The sequence below is a fragment of the Lithobates pipiens genome, unplaced genomic scaffold (genome assembly GCF_037356315.1).
Source record: "Lithobates pipiens isolate NorthernLeopardFrog02 unplaced genomic scaffold, aLitPip1_a1.2 Scaffold_18, whole genome shotgun sequence".
Lineage (NCBI taxonomy): Eukaryota > Metazoa > Chordata > Amphibia > Anura > Ranidae > Lithobates > Lithobates pipiens.
In genome coordinates this window covers 67,542,245-67,554,128 of record NW_027507758.1, presented here as the reverse complement: position 1 = coordinate 67,554,128, position 11,884 = coordinate 67,542,245, and the positions used below count along the sequence as shown (strand labels likewise).

General features: G+C 44.0%; 1 protein-coding gene across 2 annotated transcripts in view; it reads right to left on the bottom strand.

Moving 5' to 3' along the window:
* The window catches only part of KCTD3 (potassium channel tetramerization domain containing 3), a 156,142-nt gene that overhangs the window by 11,329 nt on the left and 132,929 nt on the right, over positions 1-11,884 (bottom strand). For both annotated transcript variants that reach the window (XM_077485767.1, XM_077485768.1), the window contains 2 exons: positions 6,262-6,446; positions 5,771-5,909 (listed from right to left, as the gene is read on the bottom strand). In XM_077485767.1, coding sequence (XP_077341893.1) covers positions 5,771-5,909; positions 6,262-6,446 — 324 coding nt within the window. The remainder of the gene's footprint in view (positions 1-5,770; positions 5,910-6,261; positions 6,447-11,884) is intronic.

Below are 11,884 nucleotides of genomic sequence, written 5' to 3'. Positions count from 1 at the left end.
CGACTCACTTCCATAGAGCCCAAGTTGTCATGGACACTCCCCCCCGGGGTGAGACATCATGGCAGTCTTTGCTCACAGTTCTACAGCGCTAAACTGCTGGTGCACATTAAGTGAGCACTGTCATTATCAGGCCCTTTCCAAAAAAGGTAGGGGTGTGTGTGTGTAAAAAAACTGGCTGCAAAGCTAGCTCTGACACCTGGAAAAATCGGCATTAAAAACGCGATTTTTACCGTGTTTTGCATTGGCGTTTTTTAGCGTTAGCGTTAAGTAGCGTTTTTTTAAAGAAACACATCTCTTGGCTATAGCACTCCCAAATTTCCCACAATGCCACAGAAAACAAAGAAAATATGTTACGCGTTTATGCGCGTTTTTCCGCGATTCGCGTTTTTACAGCTCTAGCTCCGCTCCATGGAACGCACTGGTCCTGGGTTTTTTTTACAGTATAAGAACGCCTATGCCATTTGCAGCTCAAAAACGCCTAGGTGGGCATGACGCCATAGACTAACATGGACAGCCGTTTTTAAGCTGCAAAAAAAGCTAAAAAAAGCGGCTGTAAATACATCCGTGTGCATGGGGCCTTAAGAATGGGCCAATTCACATTTTGCACTCCATAGAGCAGTGTTTCTCAACCTTTTTTTCAGTCAAGACACCCTTTAAAATTATGGACAGACTTGAGACACCCCGTTCTAAATTGTAAAAAGATATTTTAATAATTTTATATAATGCATCAACATCCACACATGTATGGAATGTAGATAATAATAATCAGAAAATGTCTATTTTCTTATGTGTATTCATGTTTCTATGCAACTCCTTACTTATTATACAAGTATACAGATAGGCTCTGTTTGGAACTAAAGATGGCGTCTAACTCCCACTCCCTCTCATTGGAAGAATGCGGAAGTGAAGACAGAGCCAACAACCACCAAGCCTCGGCATCAAGTTTCTCCAATTTGTCTTGTATTTCAGCCAATAAGATGTATACATAGCAATGATCTATCTTTGTGTAAAAACATTAGCACCGCCCTGGAATAAACCAGAAGTGTAAGTAACCGAGCTGAACGCGTGTCAGAGAGCGTTTACTTCTAAAGTGCATGCACATCCACACTTTCTAATTGTAAACAGCAGCAGATAACCTTGAGCTTGATTGAAGTTCTAAACGTCTATGGACGGGTTTCTCAAGTGAGCTGTTGGCCCCTGCAGCAAATGTCTATGGATGGGTTTCTCAGGTGAGCTGTTGGCCCCCGAGGGTTATCTCAGCTACTGAAGCTTCACGGTGCGAAAGGATGACAGGTGCAGTGTTGTAATGTCCTGTCCTAAATGTGTATATGGATTAATGTTTGCTACCCATGAGGGTGGCTGGTCTATTTGCAGTGGTTACAATTGATTACAAACAACCAGGAGCGTGCGAGGGACAGGGAGAGCAGCTTGATACCCTTATACCGCAGGATAGTGCAGATACAAGAAACTTACTCAGCTGCCTGGAGAGACTTGATCAGCCTATGCCAAATTAAAGCAGGACATGTCTATTGGCCAGTCATGCAAGCAGCCTGCCTGCCAAGTGCCACTTTCTAAACCTCAGGCGTGGGGTTCTGTGCCCAACTCCGTGACTGGGCAAAGGAGAAATTGGCAGATCAGACCACCACAATCCAAGATATTGCCCAAGATAAAGGGGAGTCTGTGGAGAAGTATCATGCTAGACTCATACAGGCCTTTGATGATCTGGGCTACTCCCACTATGAAAAGGCACACGCACGCACGTTTCCTGCGTGGGAGTGGATGGGGTGCCCCGCTACAGTCCACTTACTGAGCCACTCCAAGTGGGAACATTTCCTGATTTGCTTGCCAGATTTGTGGTGTCCATTACATGTGCCTTGAATCTGCTAGAAGCTGATATGCTGTCCAGACTACAGGCCTCAATCAATTTCATGCCTGAAGGGGGGGATGAAGTTACATACTCCCCTATCCTTAGAAGACCCACCTGCTTTGTGTTCTCTGCCTCTCCTGATGACACTTCATGAAGCAATAACTCCAAGTTCAATACTGCAGGAGGTACTTGACAGAATCCCTGTGTGCCTATGGTCCACAGAACCAGAAGACATCGGTCACTTAAAGGTGCTACCAGTTTCAGTCAAGCTCAAAGAGGGAGCAGCATTGCCCCGGAAACCAACATACCCTCTAAAGTTAGCCCAATCTGCAGCTCGTTTGAAGCATGTCAAAGCCCTTGTTTTAAATGGAGCCCTGATACCCTGTGCATCTCCATGCAATACACCTCTGTTCCCTGTGAAGAAGAGAACCCCTAAAAGAGAACCAGCTACTTGCAGAGCGTGCATCTGACCACAAAGTACCTCACAGTGGTGGACCTTGCAAATGCTTTCTCCAGTGTCCACCCTCACCCCTCCTGCTAGTACCTTTTGCATTCACCATGAAAAGAAACAGCAACATACCTAGACAGTTATGCCACAAGGGGCACAGAACTCTCCAAGCCAGTTTGCAAAAGCTATGGCTATCATCCTTGACACATGACAAGAGGATCATCCGGAAGGGATTCTCCTCCAATATTTCGATGACCTTCTCCTCTGTGTAGCTGACTTACCCCTTATTGAAGTCACCTCAGAAAGCCTGTTGTGCTATCTTGCCAACCAGGGTTGAAAAGCCTCAAAGCCCAAATTGGAGTGGTGCAAGTAATCAGGGTGAAAGTAATCTCTGACATCCCACTGCCACAAGGCCAGAAATCCCTTCATGCCTTCCTTGGACTAATTTCCTAGTGCGGACCATGGATTCTAGAAGCCTCCCTACTGATGCTCTGCAATCAGACCCCTTCTAGATGTCTCCCGAATTGATATCAAACTTTGAGGCCCTCAAGCGTACCATCTCCGGCACGAAGGTTCCCAGACTACGACGAAAAACGTTCAAGCTCTTTGTATCCGAATGTCTGGGACATGCTGCAAGTGTACTCACCTAATCATACAGCATCTGCCTACGCCTCATAGGATATTATTCTTGTCGGCTGGATGCGGTAGCAAGAAGAGGCCCATCATGTCTGCCAGCTGTCTTTGCTGCCCAAGCCTTGCTTGACAAAACTTTCGACTTGGTCCTCGGACACTGCCTCGTTCAGCTTGCTCCCCATGATATTGCTGCCATATTCAACCAAGACCCAGCCGAAACACCTGTCTACTGCCAGACACTTGAGACTCCTGTGTTACCTCCTACTGGACAGCATTACTCTTTTACGTTGTCAAACACTGAACTCTACCACCCTTCTTCCACTTCTTGAGGGGGGAAAGGAGGTTTTGTCGAGTCCTGACTTGTCACCCCATGACTGCTTCGTATTAATGTGGCTGGAAACCACGCATCTCCCCACCGTTAATGAAATACCCCTGCAGAATCCAGGTCACCACTGAAAACATGGTTCTACAAGCTGAAGCCTTACCACCGGTGATGTGTGCACAGGAGGCAGAGCTGCAAGCACTTACTACAGCATGCATGTATATTGGCAGAGGGAAAAAAAGCCAACATTCATACGGACTCAAGATATGCCTTCAGCGTTGCCCACGATTTTGGTGTCATCTGGAAGGACAGAGGATTCCTGATGGCTGCAGGAACACCTGTGAAACAGTTCAGCTATCAAAGACCTGACGGACGCCTTGCTTCTCCCAACCCAAGTGGCTATTCTGAAAGTAAAGCACATGGCAAACTGAACTCGAAGGAAGCTTGAGGCAATCATCTAGCCGATTCAGCTGCTGAACAGACAGCCAGTGGTCCACAGGAAGTGGACCGTAGGGTGGTAGAAGAAGACCACCCCGTGCTTGCCCTACAGACTCTCCCAGTGTACAGAGTTTATCTGAAACAACTACAGGAAGCAGCAAGTCCAGATGAGAAAGAAAGCTGGAAGCGGAGGGGAACAACTCTCAGAGATGGACTATTCGAGTGCATCAAGAAGCCTTGTCTACCCAGGAGTATGTACCCAGCCGTGGTGCAATGGGCACGTGGAGCTGCCCACTTGACAAAGACTCTTATGAACTCTCTTAACAAGCATAGCACCAGGAGTTACCCCACTGACCAACAACTTCTGCAGATCATGCACTATCTGCACCAAATGTAATCCAGGACGCACAGAAAAGGCACCTGGCAAAAGCCCTATACCCCTTTCCAGAGGATACAAATTGATCACTCTCAAATACCAAGAAGTTTCGAATACACCCCAGTGGAGGTGGACATGACTGCCAAGACCAAGGCTAAGAAACTACTGAGCGAGATAGTATGTAGATTTGGGGTCCCAAAGGTGATATTGAGAGATCAGGGCCCAGCCTTCATAGCAACCCTTACAAAAGGGACTTGGGCAGCACTGGGAGTTCAGTTGACCATGCACACCCCATATCAACCTCAAAGTAGTGGGAAGGTAGAAAGGATGAATGGGACACTAAAAAACAGGCAGACACACTGCCCGGGGGAAACATGCCCTATCCCCTTATGAAATTTTGTTTGGTTCAGCTCCCAGACTTGGCTGTTACTTTACACAACAGTTACAGTTGCAATTTGAAGTGTTGACTAATTATGGAACCGCATTATCACGAGAATTAACCCAAATGCATGCCCAGGTGTTTTCTTCCATTCCAGATCCTGAATTAGATACAGGAACACACCAACTACTGCCTGGAGGTCCTTGAGCCAAGATATGATGTCCATTCCAACTTTTGCTGACCGCAGCCACCTCAGTCAAATAGGCCGGGAAGAACACCTGAATACACGGTTCCCACTTCCTGGTCCTGGTTTGCCAGAGGAGAAACGGACGTATGCTGCATAGAGCAGCGATTCACTTCCTGCTTCCTCGGCTGGCTGGAACGCAGGGTTTGAGGCGCACGTCACTTCCGGTATGATTACGTCCTGACGCGTTTCCTCACTTCCGACTTCGTCTGACGCCCTCAGACGAAGTCGGAAGTAACAAAACGCGTCAGAGGGTAATCATACCGGAAGTGACGTGTGCACCTCAAACCCTGCGTTCCAGCCGAGGAAGCAGGAAGTGAATCGCTGCTCTATGCAGCATACGTTCGTTTCTCCTCTGGCAAACCAGGACCAGGAAACAAGGCATAGTACTTTAAAATGCTGTAACATCTATTTTATTTGGTACGCATATTTGGATTGGGTGTGTTTCTTATTATAATAAACGGTGAAAAAACAGTATTATGCTATGTTTGGGTATTTTTCCTTTTATATGATAAACGGGATTCCCACACCAATATGAGAGACATCTAGCGGCCAGAGAAGAAATGTTTAATGGTATTTTTAAGGCTTATGATTTCAGGCGTTCGGTGAGTGTATCCCCAAAGGGGGTTCATTTTGATCCACAAGCGGTGTATTACGTGGTGGAAGCTGTCCCTCTACCCTATATCACATTAAGAACTGGTTTATTGAACACCATCTTTTTCTGAACACCGGATTGACTATCGATGATTCACTTTGGATGAAAGTGTTTATGCGCTGCTATATATGGAAAGTGGACTCTGTCTTTAAAAAGTTGCATTTTTTATATATTTGTATATGGTTTGGTATAAAAGCAACAGCTATTGGAAATTTTGATATATAAGTGGTGTAATATTGAGCGACATCTCATTTATATTATTTTCATTTATATATTAGTGCAATTACTCACATCCAGAAGCGCAGAGTAGTGTGCTATTAGGGCTGGTTTTACACATTTTTAGCATATTTTTTTATATGTACACACAACTATAAGGGAATGGAGTATAACAGAATTGTTCTAGTTTACCTGGAACTGGAATCACGCAGACGACTTTGGTGAACCACAGAGGTGGCTGGGCTGATGTTTGGAGTAGCACATCGTGAAGCACTAAGGTCACACTGATCCAGTAACTTTAACAGCTCTTCTTCTGTTGGGCCACCAGCATCTGGAAACACAGAAGCAGATATAATCCAATCAATCAGTGGTGCTCCTGGATTAAGTGCAGGGGCTTCTTCTGATGCTTCACATTCATATATTCAACTGCACAGTTCCCATCTTTACCACAGCTGATGAGATCAGAGAGCAGCACATAACTGTATTGCCATCTGTGCATACTGAGAGCACTTGAGGGGTTCTGTAATGATCCCAGCATACTCCAGTGACAAGTAGTGACAAAAAGTAACAATATATTACAACTGCCATTCCAACGACCAAAAATCTGAAACACAATTTTTATCAAATCAAGAGTGCAACAATTGCTAACCACCATGCCCCCGCCTTTTCTGATTGTCGCTTACCTTTGTCCTCTATCTTTAAAACCATGTCCATGGCAGTGGTCAGGTCCCACATTTGAATGCTGCCATTTGAATGCCCAGTAAAGAGGTAGCGCCGAGGTCTGGAGCCCATACGACTAGATCCTTCACATTCCCGTACAGTAAAGCATGTGATGGTAGTGCAGTCTACGGCCTGGATTTCACAGATTCTGCACAAAAAAAAAAAAAAAACTGCTTACAATTTTGATTAAAGTAATACTCTAGTGAAGCAGGCCTCCCCAACCTACAGGGTCTCCAGCTTCCCAAACTCCAACAGTGTTTCACAAGGCTTCTTCAACCTCCTACAGTGCTCCCCAGACCCTGCAGCACCTTAAATTCTCCCACATTACCCCTGCAAATTCCCCAGCCCCTCCAGAAACCCTCACAGTTTATACCAAGCCCTCCCCAAAAACCTTATCCCCTTCAAGGACATCAAGTCTGCTACAGAGTCCATTAACCCCCATCTTCCCTTACAGTGACACCAAAACCCCATCCAATGCTTTCCATCATTTCGAGATATTTTCAATTTCACATACTTTTATCTAGAGTCATTTTTTTCCCCCTTAAATACAGTTTGGAGGGAATATACCCGGCCCTGGTCTCAGTAAGGTTGAGAGCCACTGAATTACAGTGAACCTGCCCTGCATTCTTAAAGGGGTTGTAAACCTTCGCATTTTTCATAGGATGCATTAAAGGTGAAAAAACACCTGGCAGTGACTGGCCCTCCGTTTTACTTACCTGAGCTCTGGAACTTCACCCGGTGGGGACGCACTGTCCCTCTGCCCGTGGGTTCTCAGGTCTTGATTGGATAGATTGATAACAGCGCAGCCATTGTCTCCCGCTGCTGTCAATCAAATCCAATGATGCGGGCACTGGGGGGCGAGGCCGAGTCCTGCATTCAACCTCTATGAATGCTGAACTCGGGAGCGCGCCCACAAGGTAATCCTCCGGGACAGCACTTCACCCAGGGGGTTATCTGATGTGGGGAGGAGCCGCAAGAGTCACCGGGGGACCCTAGAAGAGCAGGTTCGGGGCCACTCTGTGCAAAATGAGCTCCACAGTGGAGGTAAGAATGATATGTTTGTTATTTAACAAACAACACAAAAACAAACTTCAGCTCCGGCAGGTTTATCCCCTTTCATGACAGACCATTTTTTTTCCTATATGGCACTGCGCGCTACTTCAACTGACAATTGCGCAGTCATACAACACACAATTGCACAGTCATACAACAAAATAGAGCTTTCTTTTGGTGGCATTTGATAACTTCTGTGGTTTTTATTTTTTGCACTATAAAAAAAATAAAAAAAAATAAAAAAATGAAAGAAAAAAATAGAATGACAATTTTGAAAAAAAAAAAAATATGATTTACTTTTTGCTATAAAACGTATCCAACAAAAAAAATATGTAATTAGACCAATATGTACAGGTGCATCTCAGAAAATGAGAATACCATCAAAAAGTTAATTTCCATAATTTAAATAGTGAAATATATTTAATAAATTCATTACACACAGGGTGATATATTTCAAGAATTTCTCTTAAATTTGAAGATTATGGTTTATAGCCAACAAAATTCAGTATCTCAGAAAATTTGAAAATTACATAAGACAATAAAAAAAAAAAAAAGAAGATTTTTAATACAGAAATGTTGGCTTACTGAAAAGTATGTCCATGTACAATATAGTATGCACTCAGTACTTGGTTGAGGCTCCTTTTGCATGAATTACTGCATCAATATGACATGGCATGAGGTGATCAGGCTGTGGCACTGCTGAGGTGATTTGGAAGCCCAGGTTGCTTTGATAGCGGCCTTCAGCTCATTTGCATTGTTGGGTCTGGTGTGTCTCATCTTCCTTTTGACAAAACCCCACAGATTCTCTATGGGATTTAGGTCAGGTGAGTTTTCTGGACAATCAAGCACAGTGATACCATGATCGTTAAACCAGGTACTGGTACTTTTGGCAGTGTGGGCAGGTGCCAGGCCCTGCTGGAAAATGAAATCAGCATCTCCGTAAAGCTGGTCAGCAGAGGAAAGCATGAAGTGGTCAAAAATTACCTGGTAGAGGGCTGCGCTGATTTTGGACTTGACAAAAACACAAACACAGTGGACCAACACCAGGAGATGACATCGCTCTCCAAATCATCACGGACTGTGGAAAATGCACACTCGACCTCATGCAACTTGGATTCTGTGCCTTACCACTCTTCCCCCCAGACTCTGGGACCTTGATTTCCAAATGAAATGCAAAATTTACTTTTATCCGAAAAGAGGACTTTGGACCACTGAGCAACAGTCCAGTCCTTTTTCTCCTTAGCCCAGGTAAGGCACTTCTGACATTGTCTCTGGTTCAGGAGTGGCTTGACACAAGGAATGTGACAGTTGTAGCCCATGTCCTGGATAAATCTGTGTGCAGTGGCTCATGAAGCACTGACACCAGCCCAAGTCGACTCCTTGTGAATCTCCCCCAAATTCTTGAATGACCTTTGCTTCACAATCTTCTCAAGTCTATGGTAATCCATTTTGCTTGTACACTTTTTTCTACCAACCTTTTACCTTCCACTCAACTTTCCATTAATATGCTTGGATACAGCACTCTGAACAGCCAGCTTCTTTAGCAATGAACTTATGTGACTTGCCCTCCTTGTCAATGACTGTCTTCTGGACAACTGTCAAGTCAGCTGTCTTCCCCATGATTGTGTAACTTACTGAACCAGACAGAGATTATTTAACCACTTGACAACTGGGCACTTAAACCCCCCTCGTGACCAGACCAATTTTCAGCTTTCAGTGCTCTCACACTTTGAATGACAATTACTTTTTTCCCACAAATAGAGCTTTCTTTTGGTGGTATTTGATCGCCTCTGGGTTTTTTATTTTTTGCGCTATAAATGAAAAAAAGACCGAAAATTTTGAAAAAAACGAATTTTTCTTTGTTTCTGTGATAAAATGTTGCAAATTATTCATTTTTCTTCATAAATTTATACTGCTACATATCTTTGGTAAAAATAACCCAAATTAGTGGATATTATTTGGTCTTTGTGAAAGTTAGAGAGTCTACAAGCTGTGGTGCAAATCATACAAAATTGATCACATCTGATGTACTGGTGGCCTATCTCATTTCTTGAGACCCGAACAAGTCAGGAAAGTACAAATACCCCACAAATGACCCTTTTTTTGAAAGTAGACATTCCAAGGTATTTAGTAAGAGGCATGGTGAGCTTTTGATGTTGTCATTTTTTCCCACAATTCTTTGCAAAATTAAGATTTTTTTTTTTCACAAAATTGTCATTGTAATAGGTTATGTCTCCCACATGCCATGTGTATGCCACAGGTGATACCCCAAAATAAATTCTGCTACTCCTCCTGAGCATTACGATACCACATGTGTGGGGCTTTTCCACAGCCTAGCCACTTAGAGAGGCCCAACATGCAGGAAGCGCCATCACGTGTTCTAGGAGCATAAATTACACATCTAACTTGTTGACTACCGATTACACTTTTGAAGGCCCTGGAGCACCAGGACAATGACACGTGACACTGACATGGCACTGACAGATGGCACTCATATGTGGAACTGATGACAGATGCCACTAATATGTGTCACTGATGACAGATGCCACTAATACATGGCATTGATGACACGTGACACTGATAACAGATGGCACTGATGACAGATGCCACTAATGACATGTGGCACTTCTACATGGCACTGATGACAAATGGCACTTATACGTGGCACTGGGGACAGGTGGCAGTGACATTGTGAGCATTTTATTTTCAGTGTTTTTTTTTCTACTCACGGCCACTGCAGCCATTCATCTCTCCCTCCTCACACGTTGTCTCTGTGTGAGGAGGGAGAGCCGGCGATGAGAGATGATCTCATATGTTTACATATGAGATCATCTCTCATTGGACACGCCGTTCGCGCTGTAAACGGGCACTGTTATTGGCCATTTACAGCGATCTGTGACTGGCTGTGTCTCCCGGGAGTGCGCAACGTGGAAGTAAACAGGAGCATGTCCAGGGACGGCCTCTCGGCAATTGGTGTCCGCGCTGCAGCCGTCTTTCGGCTATAGCGCGGACGCCTAGTCTCAGGAAACCTTTACAGGTGTTTTGAGTTAATTAGCTGATTATAGACTCATGGTGTCACACTCTAATGATGAACTTAGAAATGCTTAAACTAGAACTATATATAATAATAAATAATAATATATAATTGAATCTATATAATATAGGAGTTTCACTTTTTGAATGGAATTGCTGAAATAAATTAACTTTTTGATGATATGCCAATTTATTGAGATGCACCTGTATTCTGCTGCATATTTTTAAATCCCAATAAGTGTTTATTGATTGGTTTGTGCAAAAGTTATAGCATTTGCAAACCCTGGGATATATTTATGGAATTTTTATTTATTTATTCTTTTTTACTAGTAATGTCGGCGATCAGCAACTTATAGCAGGAACTTTCGATATTGCGGTGGACGAATCGGACACCTGACACTTTTCTAGGAACCAGTGACATTAATAGAGTAAACGATGCTAAAAATATGCACTGTCAATGTACTAATGACACTGGCTGAAAAGAGGTTAACATCAGGGGCGATCAAAGTGTTAACTGTGTGCCTAGCCAGTGTTTTAGTGTAGTGTGGGAGGTGCCTTTACTAGTGGAAAGCATAGATCAGTGTTCTCTGCTTTGCAAAGACGCAGGATCCATGCCTTCTGTACTGACATAACGGCAATCTGCCGTTCTGCCTGCGTACCGAATGTTCAGAGGAAGAAATTGGTGGCTGCACACTAGAGTGGCAAAAAGTCCCTTTATTTCTCTTCAATAAAACATGATATGACACCACAGGATGATAGCAGGTGCATCAGGTAGACACGTTCCACACAGTTACATTGTTCTTATTAATTAGGTAAAGAATAAGCACAGCGTCCACCTGATGCACCTGCTACCATTCTGTGGTGTCATATCATGTTTTATTGAAGAGAAATAAAGGTGCTTTTTGCTACTCCGGTGTGCAGCCACCAATTTCTTCCTCTAAATAATTTGCATAGTATGCGAGCCAAGGCCTGCACCCATGGGAGGAATCCTCTCCCCAACTCACCTGGAGTGGCAGTTTTCTTTCCTATTACCGAATGATCAGCTGGTATCGGCAGACATGGAGTCCTTGGGAGTTTACTATTTAAATCACAGCAGAAGTTATCCTCCGGCGGCATGCACTCGAGCCCGATACCCAGAAGTGCAGGATCATACACACACACACACACACACACACACACACACACACACACACACACACACACACACACAGTACACCCCTCACATTTTTGGAAATATTTTATTATATCTTTTCATATGACAACACTGAAGAAATGACACTTTGCTACAATGTAAAGTAGTGAGTGTACATCTTGTATAACAGTGTAAATTTGCTGTCCCCTCAAAATAACTCAACACACAGCCATTAATGTCCAAACCACTGGCAACAAAAATGAGTACACCCCTAAGTGAAACTGTCCAAATGTCATTTTTTCTCCCCCCCGGTGCCATTTGACTCGTTAGTGTTACAAGTTCTGAGGTGTGAATGGGGAGCAGTTGTG